Genomic DNA, 22,518 nt, shown 5'->3' with positions numbered 1-22,518 from the left:
AGAGCAGACATTGTTGTGTGAAATAAGCTTTCAATCGCCCCACCTTGAATAGTGATGACGGAGGTTAATGCATTGTTAGCGGTGGTCTGTGCGTGGGTGTGCTGCCCTTTCCCTGAGGAGAAGGGAAGAAAGCAGCCACCCCTGCTATAAATAAACAGGCCAGGCCTGGCAACTAATCTAATAAAAATGTCCTTATTGTATCTGCCAAGAGCCGGCAGTCCGAAAGGGCAGGCGTGGTGCATGTGGAGACCAGAGATATTGGCAAAAGATAGCTGAGTCATCACCTGGTGGAAGGGCGTATGGAGTTGGATGCCGATTTCAATCTATCCTCCTTCTACAAGGCACTCATTAATCAAGCTAATCAGTGTTGAGCAGAGAATTTATAATGACAAAGGTATCTATCTTCATTCAGTTGATCGAAGGCTGCAGACTTAAAGTGAATTTAATTACTGTGCCACCAAAGAGAATTGCAAAAGTAATGACTCTTTCCCTAACAGTCATTCGCCTATCATTAGTCAGACCAACAAGTAGCCCTGCCCTAAAAATGATTTGAGTATCTCTACCAGCTCAACTGAAGTCATTTAACTGTGGTAAAAAAAAAATAAAAAAAAATACAGTGTCTGCATCCAAGTGCTCACTAACTAGTGAGAGGTTGCATGAAGTAAGTTGCGTATCAGTTGAAGGCTGAATCAATTCGAATTAGGGCCCGTCCACACGAAGATGAGTTTAGATGTAAACGCAAAAATTTTGTATCGTATAGGCAGTTCGTCCAAATGGATCTGCCGTTTTCAGAAGGTGAAACCGCTATTTTTTGAAACCGGATCCCAGAGTGCATAAATCTGAAAATGACGCCCTTGCATTTTTGTGTGTACAGCCAATCCGTATATTTTGTGAAACGATGCCATCACCCCACGTGTCGACCCTAGTCAGACACCGCTAACGGCACAAAACAGCAACAACAACAACAATAGCGGACTACACGCTTGTGTTCGTGCTGCAGAAGCTACGGAGCCTATTAGCTTTACTAAAATTAAGCTTTACTAAAGTTTGTATACAGCGTGCAAGGTTTATGCGCATGCTCCAAGTCTTATTCTCCATTTTTAGTGTATCCCTGTGGCAGAATTGCAGCGCCACATACTGATCTGCCATGTATACTACATCGTTTTGAGTCGGTTTCAGTGGTTTCATGTGTACGCAGATATTTCTTGAGACGAGAAAAAAAAGATTGGATAGGGAAAGCTCCAGCTTCGTGTGGATGTAGCCTTAGAGTGTCTTCCAGGACCAGGGGCCAGATTCACATTTATTAAGATAATATGTTATCATATTGTAAGAATGCCCATATGTGCAAAAATGGAAAAATTCTTTAAAAATTCTTGGATATTTTCTGAAGAACACATATTTTCTTAAGGAGAATATGATAGGCATTAATAGTGTTATCTGATTGTATGGCAGTTCTTGCAGAAGACTTGATCAACATAATGGAAGCCTCAAGCTGTCTTTCTGCACTGGCTGCAGATTACCAAAAAGAAGACTAAGGCTACGTTTACACTAGTGTGTTTTCTTTTTAAAACGCACAACTTTTGCTATGGTTACACCTGGTGTCCAAACTACTCCAGAGTTTTTGACCCTCGAAAACTGAGACTTTTGGAAACACTGCAGACCCCAATTTAGTTGAAACATACCTGCATGCCCAGTGTTCATTTTAAAGAATGTTTTGTGAATCTGGCCACAGAATTAATTACTGGTCAACACATTGAGTTTTGTGTCACAGATTTTGGTTAAAACTGTCAAAGTTCTAGTTAAACTGACAATACACTTGTAAAGACCCACTTATATCTCATCAAATATTATAAGGGATTTCACAGCACGCTTCAAGGGGCATAGGCTGGAATCTGATTGCGTTTGCATAAAAACATTTGTTAAACCAAACTAAAACAAAATGACCAGAAAACAAAAAAAAACAACAATAATAAAGCTCAATATAAATCAAAACCACATCATACATCATGTCTTGCTTACAGTGCATGTATTGACCTCGTTTCTAATCTTTCAGACAAACATATCTTTACATCATACACCATCATATACCTTAAAAAAAACCCACACAAGTTACAACACATAATCAGTGAGAAAGCATTCAACTCCGTCATAGTCCACAAAGTCCCTCAATTCGTTCCTCAAAGTCCGGTTTTTTTTTCTAAATCTCTTCTGTTTCAAACACGTCTTGTGAAGCCATTTGAGCTCGTGACACACATAAGCAGAACACAGCGGTTCAGACATTTCAACTCCAACCGCCTACACGCCAGCATATTGACGCGTGCTCCGTCCGATGCATTCATTTCATTGTCATTAGGACTCACAAGCATAAGCAGAACACAGCGGTTCACACATTTAAACCCCCGCTGCTTACCGCACCGGTACTATCGACAGCGCAGCTCACTCGTGGCATTAACGTTGACTCAGTTCAAAGTTCAAAACAGGGCCCATCCTTCTGAGCTTCGACGAAGTGTCCCACGAAAAGGTGAACGCCAGTCCAAAGTCACCGCATGAACGGAACCGCAGCCTTTTTTTTAACTTGGTGTTCTCCCTATATATACCCGAGTCGTCACAACAATCAACATGCTAGTTCCGCGTCACACTTTTCTTCCGCATCCTACTATAAAACTTTGTTCCCATATCAAATACACAGAGTAAACATGACGTGACATACATACAAAATACATGAAAAAAAAAAAAATAAATAAATAAAAAATGAAAAACAAAACATTGTTCATGTATTCAATCATATGCAAGAATCAGCCTCAGCTAATGGGCACCATTACATTCCCCCCCCCCAGCCTACGGCTTATCGGGGCCAAAAAAGGGCTTCAAATTAACTACATTAACTGTATCTGATTTCCTGTCACTTAACACCCCGCAAATTCTATATGTTATGGGACCCAGTCTTTTCTCTACTTTAGCTGGTCCTAACCATCGTGGCGCAAGTTTGGCAGAGAATTTACTTTCAGCTTTAGACAAAGGGTGAGCCCTAACCCAGACTAGATCACCGACTTCAAAGTGTACATCTCTGCGTCGTGCATTGTAATATCTAGCTTGTCTGGATTTGGCTACACCAACATGTCTGCGCACTTCTTCCTGTATTTCCTGTTGCTTTTGCAAAGTATTATATGCCAACGTATCCGGTATGGGCGTTTTATTAATCATACGTTCCAAAGGGCCACTTAGATTTCGACCCAATGCCAGCAATGCAGGCGTTACCCCAGTAGTTTCATGTACAGCTGTGTTTATAGCTAAACGAAACTCAGGTATCCATCGATCCCAATCCTGATGATGCTCACCGACATATGAAGCTATCATTGTTTTCAAAACTTTGTTTACCCTTTCAGTTAAATTAGTTTGAGGGTGGTAAGCAGTGGCTAATTTCTGTACCACTCCCCAGGATTCACACAGCCTGCTCACAACTTGGCTAGTGAACTGGGGTCCACGATCAGAAACCAAAAAGGCTGGAACACCCCAACGGGTAAAGATTTCATTTTTCAAGATCTGAACAACTTTTGGTGTCTTAGCATCCCTCAAAGGGAAAAGTTCAACCCACTTTGAATGGTAATCTACAACAACCATTAACATGGTATTACGGGACTTACTCACAGGGAACGGCCCCATAAAGTCAACACCAAGCATTTCTCCAGGGGCCAGAACCTCTGTTGTTTGCATCTTCCCTGCTGGCTTTTGGTTATCACCTTTATACTTCTGGCAGGTAATGCATGAACGAACATGATCCCATACGTCTTTCCTAACTGACGGCCACCATGCCACTTCTAAAATCTTCAAAAGGGTTTTCATTCTACCCAGGTGGCCGCCAAATGGACTGTCATGGAAGTAGGTAAGAAACTGTGATTTCAACTCTACGGGAACCACCAGTTGATAATTAAACCCACCATGTTTAGATGGCACTACCCGGTACAAAACTCCTTGTTGTTCTTTATAGCCAATGCGCCCTGGAGTGGGATCTACATCTGGCTGCCTTAAATCTTCGCACATAGCATCAGCTCTTTGAGCCTTCTCAATATCATGCATAGTTACTGGTAAATCTGCCCAGGACGTTTTTGCCACAGCAACATACGCATCACCTTCTGGTGGCTCTGGTGACCTGGACAAAGCATCGGGTACAACATTACAGCAGCCTTTTCGATAATGTACCCGAAATGAGAAAGCTTGCAACCTCAAGATCCATCTTGTCAGTCGTGAAGTAGCTTTTGGACAATTAAAAGCCCAAGTTAAAGCACTATGGTCTGTAAATACATCAAAGGTATTACCCTCCAAGTAATGACGCCATTTCTCTACTGCCCAGACCACCGCTAAGCATTCTTTTTCTGCTGTTGAATACCTTGTCTCTGCTCCTGTTAAAGCCCTGGAGGCGAAAGCAATAACCTTCTCCTCTCCATCCAAATTTTGCATCAGGACAGCCCCCAAACCAACATTGCTGGCATCAGTATATACTTGAAACGAATGGTCAGAGCTTGGAAAAGCTAATACTGGTGGTTGCAACAATGCTTGCTTTAATTTTTCAAAAGCTACCTGACATTCCGGTGTCCAATCCCAAAGTTGCCCCTTCTTTTTCAAATTATTCAAGGGAGCAGTGGTATCAGCAAGGTGGGGAATAAACTTGTGATACCACCCCACCATGCCAATAAAACGCTGTAAACTCTTCAAATTACTGGGGCGAGGGTAATCCAAAATTGCCTGCACTTTCCCCGGATCAACCTCCACCCCATTACCTGAAACCACATGCCCCAAAAACACTATCTGGGACATGAAAAAATGGCACTTTTTTACATTTAACGTAAGGTTAGCTACATGAAGCTTCTGGAAAACAGCCTCCAAATCTTGTAAATGTTGCTCTGGTGTCTGTGAAAACACAATCACATCATCAATATACACAAAGCAGACTGTCCCTTTCAACTCACCAAGGACATTTTCCATAAGCCGCTGGAAGGTGGCACCAGCGTTTCGTAGCCCAAAAGGCATAACCTTAAATTGGAATAGCCCCTGAGGTGTTATCACAGCTGTCTTTTTCTTACTGCTCTCATCCATCGCCACCTGCCAATAACCACTCTGTAAATCCAATGAACTGAAGACCTGTGCACCACGCAAAGACTCTAAGATTTCATGCACCAAAGGCATGGGATATGCATCATGATGGGTTTTCGCGTTTACCTTGCGGTAATCAACGCAAAAGCGAAAAGTCCCATCCTTCTTTGGTACCAAAACAGCAGGAGAAGCCCATGCTGAAGATGATGCCTCAATAACACCCTCTTGCAGCATCTTTTGAATATGCTCCATTACAATTATCTGCTTCTGAGGAGATACCCTATAAGCTCTTTGCCGCACTGGTACTTCGTCAGTAGTTAGAATCTTATGTGAAGTAATATCAGTTTTCCCTCTTTGCTCAGTCCACACTGATGACCACCTTTCCAGCAACGGTCTTACAATTTCAGGCTGTTCATACAAAAGTGGGCATGAAGCTTGCTGAGATATTGACTCCTGGACCGCATAATAAAAATTCACTTGAGGTACTTGCTCTCCCCACTGCAAAGAACTACCTGTCTTCTGAATGAATTTATACTCCCTACCCCCTTGTAAGATGTATTTCCCAAGGTAAGGCTTTAAAGTAACCTGACCTGCACACAAAAAATCCAACCCCAGCAACAATGGCATATACAACTGGGTATCATCCAATACATGGATGGTAACCACCAAATGGATATCATGGAGGTTAACGAGCAAATTAATCTTCCCTATGGCTCGACTCTCTTGCCCATTAGCCATCATGAACTTTTGACCAATACAAGGATCCAAAAACTCATTCTCCTTCTTAATTCTTTCCCACAAACTTTTGCGCATCAATGAATATGTACATCCTGTATCAAACACAGCATCTCCCTTAAAACCTCTAATTCCAACAGGCACAACCAACAGGTCGGGAACTGCTGAAACAATAGCCACCTCAGCATCCCTTCCCCTATCATGTCCCTTTTTCCCCATCTTCCTCAAAGAACGATCCACACCAGTAGACTGCACTCTGGACCAGTACCTCTTTAGTATTGCTCCAATCTTTTTCAATCAAGGAGCCAATCTTAACCAACTGTTCAACAGTAGGTACCAAACCTCTCAACCCACTGGCCAACCTGGGGTTACAAGCATTAAGAATACGCCTAACCATCTCTTCTTCTGACATATTTGGCCGCCACTTTAAACATAGGGCTCGGTAATCATATGCAAAATCCCTCAAACACTGTGTTGGGGCCTGTACCGTTGTTCGCAACTGTTCCTCAATCTCAGCTTCATAGTCCATAGGCAGAAATGCTTCTAAAAAACTTTTCTTAAAATCTTCCCAAGTGTTTATCTTAGCACGTGTTGCCAACCACCAACTTCGGGCTGGCCCTTTCAACACAGTATTCAACGTGCCTAATAATTCTTGATCGCTCATTGGTCGTAGAGACAAAAAACTCTCACATTGTTCAATAAAATCTGTAACATCAACAGACTCCCTTGAATCACCAAATTGTGGAAAATCCATACGAATGGGAGGCTTTACAGGAGCCGCTTGGGGCATGATTAATGAACTTCCTGCCCGACCACTAATTGCAGTAGGCGTAGAACTATCTGCAGGTGTCCAAGACAAACGGCTCTTCTGAAAATTCTTTTTTAGTTCTTCTTCCCATTTCTTATCTCTACGTTGAAGACATGCCACTAATGTCTCATCTAAATATTTCAATTTCTCATCAACATACTGTTTCAAATTCCCAGCCACCCTATCAATTGAAGCACGAATCGCATCTTCTCTATTCAAAATACTATCAACCGACTGCTTATGACGTTCTTCCAAAATATTCAAACGTTCTCTGAGAAGCTCTAACTGCTCATCTACGGAGTCTTCTTTCCCTCCTACTACCGCCACCTCTTCCTCCCGCTGATCTATATACATCTCATCCAAAAGACTAGCAAGCTCACTAACCTCACTTCGTGATGTCTTATCATGAGTCAATGAAGGATTCACTTGGTCAACATCTTGATCACATTGATCTATATTTTCCTCCGACAAAACCCTATCCATTTTTCCACCCTATTTCCTATTAAATTGTATAATAATACCATGAATTCCCATATACAACTAACAAAAAAAAAAAAAAAAAATAAAAAAAAAAAAAAAAAAAAAAATTTGCATTACAGAACAATTTGCAAAAAACAAAAAAAACGAACAAACAACATGCATTTGTGCATACATGCATTTTCACAATCACAGAACCTCCATACGTCCCCGTACGGGCCACCACTCTGTAAAGACCCACTTATATCTCATCAAATATTATAAGGGATTTCACAGCACGCTTCAAGGGGCATAGGCTGGAATCTGATTGCGTTTGCATAAAAACATTTGTTAAACCAAACTAAAACAAAATGACCAGAAAACAAAAAAAAACAACAATAATAAAGCTCAATATAAATCAAAACCACATCATACATCATGTCTTGCTTACAGTGCATGTATTGACCTCGTTTCTAATCTTTCAGACAAACATATCTTTACATCATACACCATCATATACCTTAAAAAAAACCCACACAAGTTACAACACATAATCAGTGAGAAAGCATTCAACTCCGTCATAGTCCACAAAGTCCCTCAATTCGTTCCTCAAAGTCCGGTTTTTTTTTCTAAATCTCTTCTGTTTCAAACACGTCTTGTGAAGCCATTTGAGCTCGTGACACACATAAGCAGAACACAGCGGTTCAGACATTTCAACTCCAACCGCCTTACACGCCAGCATATTGACGCGTGCTCCGTCCGATGCATTCATTTCATTGTCATTAGGACTCACAAGCATAAGCAGAACACAGCGGTTCACACATTTAAACCCCCGCTGCTTACCGCACCGGTACTATCGACAGCGCAGCTCACTCGTGGCATTAACGTTGACTCAGTTCAAAGTTCAAAACAGGGCCCATCCTTCTGAGCTTCGACGAAGTGTCCCACGAAAAGGTGAACGCCAGTCCAAAGTCACCGCATGAACGGAACCGCAGCCTTTTTTTTAACTTGGTGTTCTCCCTATATATACCCGAGTCGTCACAACAATCAACATGCTAGTTCCGCGTCACACTTTTCTTCCGCATCCTACTATAAAACTTTGTTCCCATATCAAATACACAGAGTAAACATGACGTGACATACATACAAAATACATGAAAAAAAAAAAAAATAAATAAATAAAAAATGAAAAACAAAACATTGTTCATGTATTCAATCATATGCAAGAATCAGCCTCAGCTAATGGGCACCATTACACACTTATGATTCATTTGATTAGCATTAAAACTTTCTTCTAAAATCAGTTGTGCATCAATGAACCCCCTCAAATCCTCAGGGGTTTGGTTCAAGCAAACTAAATCTGGGGTCATGATTGATGCGGACGAAATGGGTTCAAATTCAGTTCAAACCTTCCATGTGTGAAAATGACATAACAGTGGATGCATTACATCTTGTGACCATAACCATTACACTAAAGATCAAACCAAAACATCAAAGACTTTTAGTGTGAGGATCTTTTGTTTCATATATCAAGAGCATCATTTCAGCTTGCATGACCAAAATTAATCAAAATTATCCCAAAAATTCAAGATATGCCTTGTATGAATTGTTTTTAATTTGTATAACTTGATATAATTAAGCAATATCACATGAGCAAGAGTGCTGTTTTCCCCAAATATCATTGTAACTTTGATTTTACACAACAGTTCAAAAAACAAAATGTTAATATTAAGTGACATTTTAGACACAATATTGTCTGTTTTTGCCAATGAAAATAGTTCCAAACAAAGCCACAGCAAAACCACTGCATAAACACAGCAGGGTTGTTTTCTCTTTGATGAATGAATCTGAGTTTTTGAATGAATCAGGTAAATCAATGATTCAATGAACCATTCATAAAGACAGTTGGTGTGTTCGACTCAAAGTGGTGCTGTACAGACTGATTGGTGTATGACATCAAAGTACAGCGAGACAGATTCAAAAGCATATGGAGCCGTATGCTCTCTAATTGCTCTCACGGTAGTTTAATGTCATACACCGATCGGTCTGCGCAGTGCCACTTCAAAATGAACACACCTAGTCCCTTGTCGATTCATACTAAACAGCTGATTCATTCAGGGACAATTATTTCGATAATTTTAATCATTTAATATTTCTGTATTCAAAATGTTATATTTAAAACATTAATATCATTACATTGTTAGTATGAATGTAAATGCACTTATGTCTCCTCTAAGCCGCATTGAACTGTCTGTAGATATAATAAATGGCACTTCAGATGCAGCTTCTGTGCCACCTCTGCAGTGCAAAGATGTATTTTGCTGATACTGATTTCATTTTATTGCTTATAGCCTGATTTTGTCTGATCCTAACTGCATTTATTTTAATTAAAAATGTAAGCAAATTTATACATTTAAATTTAAGAATTAAACGTGAAAGTTGACATAAGTTTAATAAGGTTAGAAAAAAAAAACCATGCCCTTACTAAGGTATATATGTTACAATTACCAGTCGGAGAGAGAAGATAACAGTTAAGGTAGTTTATTGGACACAAGCAGAGGTTACAGTGACAACAGGTGAGTAGATAGTGGTTGTAGAAGTGAATGATGAATGGGTGATAATACTGTCCTTTGTGGTTTGCAGGTTCGTAGCGGTAGCAGACTGGAGACAAAGCTGGCGGATGACACTCACACACAGACTTGGAGCACAGGAGGTAGTACGGAGACACAGGAGACCGGTAAGTAGCAATGGGAGTCCTTGAGGTAAGCATAGAGGTAAGTTCCTTGATGTGAACGAGACCGCACAATGTGACTGTGTGTGTGAGTGTCTTAAATAGTGCTGGTGATGAGTGCGCTGATGAGATGCAGGTGGCGGTGATTAGTACTCAGGGGAAGGTGTGCGCTGTGATTGGTGGATGCTGGAGCCTGGCCTGTCTGTGACAGTACCCCCCCCTCCATGGCCCGCGACTGAGGGCCGAGGACCCCAACGTCGTGGTGGTCTTCCTCTTCCATGAGGGGCAGGTCTGTTGGGATGAGCAGCGTGGAAGGTGTCTAGCAGGTTGGGATCGAGAATGTCGTTACGTGGAATCCAGGAACGTTCCTCAGGACCGTAACCCTCCCAGTCCACGAGATACTCGAGCTGACCACCACGGCGTCGAGAGTCCAAGATCACTCGCACCTCGTATGCAGCTCCGTCGTCCAGTATGAGTGGAAGGGGGGGCTCGGCTTTGGTCACACCAGGCTCTGTGGAGAAAGGAACAGAAGGGTGGTGAGGTTTCAGAAGTGACACATGTGAATGTGGGGTGAATGCGATACTCAGGTGGTAACTGGAGCTTGTAGATGACTGGGTTGACCTGCTCTAAGATGGTGAATGGGCCAATGAACCTGGGACTCAGCTTACGGCATGGTAGGCACAGACGGATGTCCCTGGTGGACAGCCAGACCTTCTGTCCTGGTTGGTATGCAGGAGCTTCGGAGCGGCGAAGGTCTGCTGTCATCCTGCACCTACAGAGAGCACGTTGCAGCTGGTGATGGGCTGAGTCCCAGACCCTCTCGCTCTCTCGGAACCAGTAATCCACAGATGGTATGTCCAATGGTTCCCCGGTCCAGGGGAACAGTGGGGGTTGGTAACCGAGTATGCACTGGAAGGGTGTAAGTCCGGTGGTCGGTTGGCGAAGGGAGTTCTGCGCGTATTCGGCCCAACCCAGGTACTGGTTCCAAGAGTCCTGGTGGCCATGACAGAAGCTACAGAGGAAGCGACCAATCTCTTGAATCTTCCGTTCCGTCTGCCCGTTCGACTGTGGATGGTATCCTGACGAGAGGCTGAAGGTCACACCTAGGAGCGAGAGGAATGCCTTCCACACTCCGGAGATGAACTGCGGTCCTCTATCAGACACGATGTCTTCGGGGATACCGTAGTATCGGAACACATGGTTAAACATGATTTCAGCAGTTTCAATAGCAGTGAGGAGTCCTTTCAGAGGGATGAGACGACAGGATTTAGAGAACCTGTCCACCACAATTAGTATGCAGGTACATCCATTGGAGGCTGGGAGGTCAACGACGAAATCAACTCCTAGGTGTGACCAGGGTCGATTAGGAACAGGCAGAGGAAGAAGCTTGCCGGATGGTAGATGGCGTGGGCTCTTTGAGATGCCGCATTCCTTGCATCCCTGCACGTACCTTCTGATATCGGCTGCCATGTTGGGCCACCAGAAGCGCTCCTTCAGCAGCGAGAGGGTTTCATTGACCCCCGGGTGGCCAGTGCAGAGTGAAGAGTGGGGAGAGTGAATAAGTGGAGTGCGCCGTGTCTTGGTGATATACTGCAAGCCCGGTGGGCAACCCGGCAGAGTGTTGGTGAAGGCATTGGAGGAGGGAAGGGTCTCAGTGGACCAGGTGATGGGGCTGACAATTATCTGCTCAGGGAGAATGGATTCAGGTTCTTCAGTGTTTTCTTCTGGAGCATGAAGTCTTGATAAGGCATCTGCTTTAATGTTTCTGGAGCCAGGTTGGTAGGAGATGGTGAAGTTAAAGCGTGTGAAGAACAGCGTCCAACGGGCCTGTCTGGGGTTGAGTCTTTTAGCAGCTCGGAGGTACTCCAGATTTTTATGGTCAGTTAGTACCAGGAACGGGTGTCTGGCTCGCTCCAAACAATGCCTCCACTCCTCGAGGGCCAACTTGACAGCAAGAAGTTCTCGGTTGCCGATATTGTAGTTAATTTCCGCCGGGTTGAGCTTGCGGGAGAAGAAGGCACATGGATGGAGGCGGCTCGGATTCCCCTGCTGCTGTGAGAGTACCGCTCCTACTCCTGTGGTGGAGGCGTCCACTTCCACAATGAAGGGTTTGTCTGGGTCAGAGTGGACCAGGAGAGGAGCAGTGGTAAAGGCCTTCTTGAGGATGTCGAATGCTTCTGTGGCAGCTGGAGTCCATGACAGAGACTTGGGTTTATTGCGGAGGAGGCTTGTGAGCGGGCTGGTGATGGAGTTGTAGTTCTGGATGAAACGTCTGTAGAAATTGGCGAAGCCGAGGAAACGTTGGAGTTCCTTCACTGTTGTGGGTGTGGGCCAGTTCTTAATGGCTGCCACCTTCCGCTCGTCCATCCGGATGCCACTGTGATTGATGTTATATCCTGGACTGGTGGAAGGAACATTTCTCAGCTTTAAGGAAGAGCTGGAATTCTCTCAGATGTTGCAGGACCTCCGCAACGTGACGGCGAGATGTCGTTGATGTAGACCAGCACAAACTTGTGGAGGAACTCCTGGAGCACCTCATGGATGAAGTCCTGGAATACGGAGGGGGCGTTGACCAGGCCGTAAGGCATCACCAGGTATTTGTAGTGGCCAGTGGGCGTGACGAAGGCGGTCTTCCACTCGTCCCTCTCGCGTATCCGGATGAGGTTGTACGCGCTGTGGAGGTCCAACTTGGTGAACACAGTGGCACCACGGAGATGTTCCAGGGCCGCTGGGACAAGAGGAAGGGGGTACCTGAACTTGACGGTGATGGAGTTAAGTGCCCGGTAATCAATACATGGCCACAACCCTCTGTCCTTTTTAGCCACAAAGAAGAAGCTGGAAGCAGCAGGGGAAGTAGATGGTCTGATATAGCCTTGAGCCAGAGCCTCCTCGATGTAATCCACCATGGCCTTCTCCTCCAGGATGGATAGGGGACAGATCTTACCCCTTGGCACTGATGCACCTGGAAGCAGGTCGATGGCACAATCCCATGGCCGGTGTGGAGACAGCTTGGAGGCTCTCTTGGGGCAGAAAACGTCGCTGAAGGGGGCGTAACATGATGGAATGTCCACAGAGCATTTCTAGAGGGGATTTTTTAATGGAAGTGGCGCAGACAAGGATAGACTTGGAACTTGGAGATCGTGGAACTGGCAGTGCAGAGAAACAGTTGGGAAAACAGGTGTCGCCCCAATTCAGGACTTCTCCAGTCTTCCAAGAGAGGATGGGGTTGTGCTGCTCCAACCATTTGGTAGGTTGATGGCGTGTTCTTGGTCTTGAGGCCGAGCTGATGGCAAAGGGCACCAGAGATGAAGTTTCCTGCTGACATTGCATGGGTTCGGTGACTGGTTCTGGAGTGCTGACGGAATCTGGCCAGCAGAGGAAGGTGTTGAGCTGCATGAATCGTTCTGGGCCGATGGTATCCTCGTATGCTGCGAGATGCAACCGCACTCGAGGATCCAATCCCTGGCGATAGGAAGTTAGTAGCGCTTGTTCATTCCATCCGCTTCTAGCAGCGAGGGTTCTGAATTGAAGAGCATATTCGTTAACAGACATTTTCCCTTGTTTCAAATTATGGAGCTTCTCACCAATAGAAGAGTCCCATGAAGGTTTTCCAAATACTTCCTTAAAGTGATCTGCGAAGCCGGAATAAGCCTGGGTTACAGGATTATTTTGGGACCAAATGGAATCGGCCCACTGGAGAGCTTTTCCTGATAATTGTGAAATTAGAAACGCTACCTTTGAGTATTCCGTGGGGAACAAATGCGGTTGCATCTCCAGGGTCATGGAGCATTGCAGGAGGAATCCGTTGCAATCCTCCGCCGAACCAGAGTAGGGCGCCGGTTTGGCCATGATATTGGCGTAAACTGGCGGTGAGGAAGAAGTGGCAGTGGATGCGGAAGTGATGGCTGGTGCTGGTGCTGTTGCTGGTGCTAGTGCTGGTGCTGGTGCTGGTGCTGGTGCTGGTTCTGGTTCTGGTGCTGGCGCTGCATCCACTAATTCCTGGAATGGGTCAGAGTGACTCATGCTTGTGTCCCGCTGTTATGGTCCGGTCTTCTGTTACAATATGTACCAGTCGGAGACAGAAGATAACAGTTAAGGTAGTTTATTGGACACAAGCAGAGGTTACAGTGACAACAGGTGAGTAGATAGTGGTTGTAGAAGTGAATGATGAATGAAGGGGTGATAATACTGTCCTTTGTGGTTTGCATGTTTGTAGCGGTAGCAGACTGGAGACAAAGCTGGCGGATGACACTCACACACAGACTTGGAGCACAGGAGGTAGTACGGAGACACAGGAGACCGGTAAGTAGCAATGGGAGTCCTTGAGGTAAGCATAGAGGTAAGTTCCTTGATGTGAACGAGACCGGACAATGTGACTGTGTGTGTGAGTGTCTTAAATAGTGCTGGTGATGAGTGCGCTGATGAGATGCAGGTGGCGATGATTAGTACTCAGGGGAAGGTGTGCGCTGTGATTGGTGGATGCTGGAGCCTGCCGTGTCTGTGACAGGTAAAAAGTTTCCTGGATATTATTTCATTGGGGCAAACATTGCTCTGTAATGGGAAAGTTAATTTCTTAACTTTAAATAATGTTCTTTAAATAATGATCAGAGAACAGAACAAGTGCTCCTAAAAAGAAATGTAAGCATACAGCCCTGAGTGCATTTATACACATTAATCTTATTCTAACAGTATAACAAAGAAGAAAAGAGTATCCCATTGTTTTCAAGGTGACCCTATTATGATCTCTGTCTACTTATTTGATATTATAAACGGATTGCAAACAGATTGAAACAATTTTTTGAATATGATGATGTCAAGCTGGGATTTTGGAGATTCTCTTTGGATAAACCAATAAAAGCTTTTATTGGTTAAAGCCCAATAAAAATGTTGGGCTTTGAAACTTAGCATGGCTAATATCACTTTCTGAGTGGGACAATGCTTTTGCATTCAGTGACCCAGGAATTCAGAAAGTTCCCATGAAAAAGGTCTATGTTGTGTAACCACACTGTGTTGCAACTAACTTTTCCATGGTGATGCTAGCATTATACAGATGCCAAGCCAGTAACCAGGGATATGCCTACAGCAAAGCCAAACGCCTGGTTGCCAAGACAATGATGGCGAGATGACAGCTTGTTGAAACATCTTAAGGTTCAAAGTGCAAGGGTTTTGTGAGCCGTGGTTAGTCAGGGAAATACAAATACAAAGACATAAAAGCTTCAAGATTTATTGGTTTTGTAGAGGAAGCAACTTATTGTAATAAAGAATAACCAGCACACCTATCATTCACCTATCATTTTGAAGGTTTTACATTTCCTGAAAAAAATTTAAATGAAACTTGTGCATGCAAGTTTCTATGGTTGCTAGGGTATTGCTAGATGGTTAGGCCTTTTACTAACCCAAGAATGTCCTCTATGATTTTCTGGTCTCTAGATATAGATTATGTTTCTCTGGTCTTCAGCTGTCACAAACACAAAGCTTCTCTTATCTCTTTTCCACAAGAATAGTTTGCATACTTAATTGATTATAAATAAACCATGGCTGCATAACAGCAAAGTAGGTGGCGATATGAACAAAGGCTGCAATGCGCCAAAAAACTGAAGAAGAACAAGTTGTTTGCAATCTGGAGCCAGAGCCTTGCTGCGTTCCAATTCAGAGGCTGCATTCTTCGAAGGTCGCATTCGAAAACCGATTATAACCAGTCAAAAAGAATTGCGCTTCCCTGTGTTTGTGCAGCAATGCGGCACTTCTGGTTTGCTGTTCACAGTACCGAGAGTGATTCTTGCGAACTGACAGCTCGCCTAACCGTTGAAACTCTCATCTAGGGGGTCCCATCGAGAGAAATCGCGGGGGACCCCCAAGCAGGCAGGGCAATTGCATGTTTTGAATGGTGGGTAAACATGCTGCTGACCGTGTTAAGTTGTGACCTTACACCAGATGTGAACGATCAGCCACAGATTCGTCAATTCCGAAAGCCTTTGCAATACCTCCATTACAATTAATCATTTTCACTACATGATGCTGGTATTACTGTAAAGATAAAAAAAATGAGAGATTATTAAAAAATAAGCAATTTCATTGTTTGTAATGGTTAAAGTTCGTTTGACAAAAACGCCAATAAAGTCATACTTTTTATGGGATTCAAACTGCATCATAAAGAAGCAATCAACTTAACGTCAAAGCATCTTAAAAAAGAAAGGTTGCGCTGTTTTCAAATATGGTGAAGGCTAGAATATTGGTTGATTTTAATTATTACAAATATATGGATGATCTAGTTACCTTTGAAGGTATTTGGTGTTGCAGTGAGTCTTTGTGTTGTGTTTTTGAAGGTGATTTGTTTTTTATCAGTCAATAGTGAACAAAATCAAGTCCCATCCTACCATTTTTCGTTTGTGAAGCCGTTTCATACAGACATACGTCACAATAGGGAAGAAAAGACCATCACAACTTCCGTTTCATGCTGACTTTAAAAGCAAAAGTGTGATTTAATCATTTTGTGGAAAAATGACTTCACCTTTGATTTGCTGCACTCAAATGAGTCTTATTCAAAGACTCTCATCCATCATCTTTGTGGTTTGAGTATTTAATGTAAAAGAAGCCAAATAATACAGAGCATGAAGCCATAATGAATCCATCAAATTAAAAAAATAATGAAACTCCTCCATGCTCCACAGAGCGTACCCCTATAATCTAGTCTCTTCTGGAGCTCAACCCACTAATAAAGTCTTGATAGTTTTGGCAACAGATGTTCAAAAGTTATTAGCTATAGAAAAAAATCACAATCTCCACTTTTAAACCTTGAACATGGAATGAACCACAGATTGCGTCTGGGGAAAAGAGTGACTAAAGATATTAGATCACCAGTTAAACAGTTGTAAATAGTAATCTGCTTGAAGGAACTCGACCTCCCTTGACATCTTTGCATTTTTGTAGCACTACAATATGGTTCTGTTTCATCAAGTACCAGGTATGAATTTGAGAAAGATTTTTACATACAGTACTGAAAGTTTCATAACTTCATATTAATAAACAGAACATTATACTTAAAACGGAAAGTGTTATTTTTTCCAATGTTGAAATACTTTGTCCGAAGCCAGTTTAATGTGCAGAGACAACTATAGTACAAGTAAACCATTCATCTACTAGTAGACCAACTTCCTGAAAAGTATAAACATTGACACTTTCAACATTGCTCAGTCTGTTCTAGCAATGTTGTTGCGGTCCAGTTTGTTAATGTCTGGCTCAAGCAATGCCATTTGGGGCAGGAAAAGTGATTATTTTTGCAATTCCGTTTGGATTTTTATACATATCAGTTCCTCCCAGTGTGGAATATCACATCATAATGTCCTATGTATGCTAGTGAAATGATTCCAACAAGAAGGTCCTGTTATCAGTGCCACACAGTTGTGTGTCCAGTAGGTTACTTTTAAGATATGATAACTTACAAGAACTCTTGGCACAATGATAAAATAAAGAGAGTAAAAAGACTTTTATTTTAGAACCTTAATGATAAAACACAAAAGTAGATATGTTGAAACAATATTGGACACCAATTTCATTGTATGGCCAAAAATCTTCTTTTGTTAAGAAAGTTAAAGGTTTGGAAAAACATAGAAACTCTCATTTTGGAGCAAACTATTCTTTTAAGGTACTAATATGCACCATTTATGAGTAAACAGGTACAAAGGTGCACATTTGAGGGTACTGCCCCAGTGACAAGCTGACAAGTGACAAGTTTTTTGCATAATCCTTTAACAGTGTATCTTGAGAGATCACTTTTACTCATCATCACATGACACAAGCATGGTTTGCTCATTAAGTCAAATCTATCTTGCCAAATAGAACATTTCCCACTTTTAAACATAAAAACGTCTCTAGACATCTCTCCATGGTCCCTTAATGAGATCATGTGTAGACAAGTCTGGGACATAGGAATGTTCACATGATCCAACTGCACATTTTATAGTCTGCCCATTGCATTCTTTAAGGGCAGATAAAAAAGCAAAAAGGAGTTCAATGACCTCACCAGCACCCAGCTGATTCCCGTCCAGAGCTCTGCAGAAAGAATGAGAGGAATGCATTGGAGCGTACAAACAAACAATTGCACTTTGTTCCCTGCTGGTACAAGAGGCTTACATTCGGCCCACAGAGAAATATTCCTCTAGCCACCCTCAAAGGAAGCTCACAGCTAATGTGCATAATTTATTAAATTCTATTAATTTATTAAAAAAATACATTAATGCATATATACAATGACTTGAATATACATCTTTGATGAACAAGTTTCTAAATTAAAACTCATTTTTACATGTTTTGGGGGCCTAAAGTCTAAAATGTCAGGTCATGTAAATGCCCTGATATCATAATAAAGAAAAAACGCATCAAAAGAAATTCTTGAAAGTTATTAAGTAGCTTGGATTTGGGCTGCTTGATTATTGTAAAGTACTGAAATTGCAATTTGGACTAGTGCGATTTATCAAATTGCAATGGCTGCAATTTAAATAAATAAATGTATTGTATGTGCTGTGCATTTCAGAGTGAAGCACAACACAGTTGAGCAGCTCATTATCCGGCGATGTTTTCAGTGTCTCAGTGTGGCTCCATTCGCAGTAAATTCATCTGCAATCTCTGCATCTGCTCTGAGTTTGGGTCACTTATATGACGCATTTGATAACGCAACATGCATCAACCATCTTCCCAAACTTGTAATGAGAAGAGATTGTTAACCCGTCTGTTACAAACAAAAGAGGGCTGCAGTTTTTCATTAAAATAAAAGTTTTATGGCTCAACATTTGAAAATGAAGAAATTAAAGGTGCTAAAGAGGATGTTTTGTTTTATACATTTTTGCAATATTACTTGAAACTGTCTTTACTAACTGATAAAAGACTATTTATTAGGTGCTCTGAAAGTAATAATATTAATATACATCATCTGTGCACGAGGTAGGGCCTTAAAAACATCAGCCAATCGTTTACGTGATCATCGCGTAAACGATTGGCCCTCTGGCTTGTCAATCACTGCCATGACGTTCCTTGTGAGAGACGTGCGCGGATTGGCCCTCTGGCTTGTCAATCACTGCCATGACGATCCATGTGAGAGACGCGCGGCTGCGCGCTCCAGTAACTTTCCACACTCCACAGGCGCTGCATGCAATGTTTTTGTCAGGAGACAAGAGTAACAACTGCAGATTATGAGTTACCTGCGGTGAGTCCGACATAATGAATCCACGGCTTTAAGTCGCGCACACACTTAATGATTGTAAGACCGATTATGAATGTAAATTGATACTTATGACTGATCGCGCTCAAACGCGTCCAGTCAGAGCCAGTTGCTTTCAGTCTGCGATTACAGTCGGTGTTCAAATTCCATGTGAAAGTATATAAATCTGCTTCAGGAGCAGGAAACAATCGCTGTATGTTGAGCATAGTCAGAATGTTTTAGCTAGTCGTTAAATGTGTGCCCGGCTTAATAACACAGCGAATGCCGGTGGTAAACACTTGTGTTCTGATACTCGTGCACGAGTTTTGGGAGGCGTTCCCTCTAAATGAGCTGTGAAGGAGGGGGGTTGTTCTTATGCATGCGCTCATTTCAAAAACTCAGTCGACAAAAAGAACCTCTTTAGCACCTTTAAGACAACCATAAATATTAGTATCATAATTTTACATTTAAAAATGAATTATGATTATTACATTATTTTTCTGAAACACTTGATTTTTTTTTATTTTTACTTTTATTTAATATTTGTATTTTTATAGGCATATTGTTATATAATCACAAAATGTTGGCCAAATTGTGTAGCTCTACAAACAAGCAAAGCAAACCTGGATTTTTAAAGGTGCTAAAGAGGATCTTTTCGTCGACTGAGAAACCAAAGACTGTTACTGAGTTTTTGAAATGAGCGCATGCGTAAGAACAACCCCCCTCCTTCGAAGGAACGCCTCCCAAAACTCGTAAACACTCGTATTGGAACACGAGTGTTTACCACCGGCATTCGCTGTGTCGTGTTAGTGGATTCATTATGTCGGACTCACCGCAGGTAACTCATAATCTGCAGTTGTTACTCCTGTCTCCAGACAAAAATATTGCATGCAGCGCCTGTGGAGTGTGGAAAGTTACTGGAGCGCGCAGCCGCGCTCGTCTCTCACAAGGAACGTCATGGCAGTGATTGACAAGCCAGAGGGCCAATCGCTTACGCGATCATCGCGTAAACGATTGGCTGATGTTTTTAAGGCCCTACCTCGTGCACAGATGATGTATATTAATATTATTCCTTTCAGTGCATCTAATAAATAGTCTTTTATCAGTTAGTAAAGACAGTTTCAAGTAATATTGCAAAAATGTATAAAACAAAACATCCTCTTTAGCACCTTAAAATTACATTTTTAAATTCTATCACAATTTTTACCAGAATAAAAAAAGAAAATGTATTGAATAAAACAGGAAATGATATGGAGAGGACCACTGCAGTCAAAGCTATAGGCTAGTCTTGTTGCAAAATATCATGTGAGGAAAAATATGATATTTATGAATTATTAATTCATGATATTACTAAAAAATATATATATTTTTATCTTGAAAATGATAATTTAGGCATGTACACTCAGATGTATTTAAACTGTAGGGGAAAAAAAAGTTATTTCAATTAATTGATGGTTACACCACATGACATTTTAAAGCAGTTATATTTAAACTTTTCTTGAAATCAAATAAAAGTTGTTTTTTTAAAACAAAAATGCCACATTTGCTTAAAATAGATTTTATCATATTTTCTTTTATCATGGACACTCTTTTCAGAATCAAGTATTCCCATGAGCCATGTAGAAAATATAAATAAAGAATAATCTTAATTATTAGACTGATATGTGATATGTGCTGATATGTCAGAAGGTCTGGATACTAATGAAGTCAAGGTTGTTTGAAAAGTCAGACAGTTCAAAACCTTGAGGCTGAAGTGTTTCCAGATAAGTATTTAACATGGCAACTGGACTGGCTTGCTTAGCATGCACTGGGAATTGAAGTGAACTCAACAGTTGATGGCTTGACAGCTAATTTAGCTGCTGCATCAAACACTGAACATCACAGGACTTACAGAAGCTTAGACTCCAACTCTAAAGTTACAGCGAAACCATGATGCTTTAGAAGTCTCTCAGCACAGGCAGCCACTCCCTGGGTTTCTGTCCGTCTAATGTGGTCTGGCAAGCGCATTGTGCACACTTCTCGCTCTGACTTTTATTAAATGGGGCGTTTGTAGTTTGATGAAGGTTCCCCTCCAAAACCACCCCACCCACCGCCTGTTAACATCACCTCAAGATCAAAAGGGGCTAATCGCCGCTATGGCTGCGGTTCACCTTATTAGCTGCTGCCTTCCAACAAACTTTTTGTGATGGTGAACGTGTGTGTGTCATGCAGTATTTTGCAGCCATTAAATTAAGGTTAAAAAAAGGACAAAGGTAGGATTGCAGACTATTTTATTTGACTAAGTCAAATAAAAGGGTTTTGTTATATTAAAAAACTTTATTGACAATCAACATACATTGGGGATATTTACAGAAAAACCATGTCTAGACATTGCATTGAGAGCATCCAAAATACGGAGGCTCCAGAGAAGAACATATTCCACCAGTGCAAACCACAAGCTGAACCACCCAAATTATTGCAGCCTGAAACTGGCCATTTGAATAACACTTCCCTGTGCTGAGATCATAAATAATTCAACACTTGTACTTACTAGCCTAACCTCACTTTAAAACCTGCCAAAACTGAATCGCAAGCCTCAAAGATGAACTTCAACTTCAATCTCAATGCCGCATTGATCTGAACTACTACTTTATTAATTTATTAAGTTAATTCCAAGTTGCTAAACCACAAGCTTCGACAATGTTGTAAAGGAAGCTTGTTACTGCTGATCCTCTTTACAGGACTGTGCTCTCATCCTGTAGCTGACGAGAGACATTTGTCAAGTGTTGGAGAAGAGCTGGTTGTGGAAGTCGAATTGAGGGCCGACAGCATGATATGGAAATGCTGCCTTGGAGCTTTTATCACCTCAGTGTCACGCAGGAAGCATTTGTCACCACTTCAAAACCAATCTGACGTTTTCAAGTAATGACTGAAGGAAAGGTTGAAAAATGCCATGAGCTGAAGAAAGATTGGTGGCACTGAAACAAGCCAAGCTGAGTAAAAAAGAACCATCATAAAGTCATCCAAACAAATTCTAGATAATGCTATTCACTTTTTCCATTTTACTGTCTCGCATAACTTTCCAAGAATGTAAATTGACAAAAAATAATAAATGTTTCTTGAGCACCAAATCAGCATATAAAGAACTGTGCAGCACAGAAGACTGGAGTAATGATGCTGAAAATTCAGCTTTGCCATCATGGGAATAAATTACATTTTAAAATATATTCAATTAGCAACCAGTTATTTTAAATTGGAATCATTTTTGACTACATATAACAATGCTAATGGCCAAAAACCTCCAATGCAATCCCATGTTTTGATGATAACAGCCAAATTTCACCTGATTAGACACATTGTTCTAATTATCCAAGCCTCAGTACAGTTGGGCATAAAACCTGCAATTGTCTTGCTGTCATATGGCTATCAGTCTGTGGATATGTTGAGGTGATCCCTAGGGTAATGCCTGCCAGGCCATCAGATGTCTGACAGGAGACTAAGGTCCTGCAGGCCATTTGCTCC

General features: G+C 41.9%; 1 protein-coding gene across 4 annotated transcripts in view; it reads right to left on the bottom strand.

Annotated features, from left to right (window-relative positions):
* The window catches only part of bcl2b (BCL2 apoptosis regulator b), a 58,239-nt gene that overhangs the window by 15,366 nt on the left and 20,355 nt on the right, over positions 1-22,518 (bottom strand). The window contains exon 2 of one of the 4 annotated variants that reach the window (XM_048163877.1): positions 17,845-17,873. The exons of 2 other annotated variants lie outside the window; for them this stretch is intronic. In XM_048163877.1, coding sequence (XP_048019834.1) covers positions 17,845-17,873 — 29 coding nt within the window. Of the gene's footprint in view, positions 1-9,618; positions 10,333-17,844; positions 17,874-22,518 lie in introns of those variants that run through there. One more of the 4 variants, XM_048163878.1, reaches the window with a different exon arrangement.

Source organism: Megalobrama amblycephala, linkage group LG17, assembly GCF_018812025.1.
Source record: "Megalobrama amblycephala isolate DHTTF-2021 linkage group LG17, ASM1881202v1, whole genome shotgun sequence".
NCBI classification, from domain to species: Eukaryota; Metazoa; Chordata; class Actinopteri; order Cypriniformes; family Xenocyprididae; genus Megalobrama; species Megalobrama amblycephala.
Note: the sequence above shows the minus strand (reverse complement) of the source record. Positions and strands in the feature narration are given on the sequence as shown.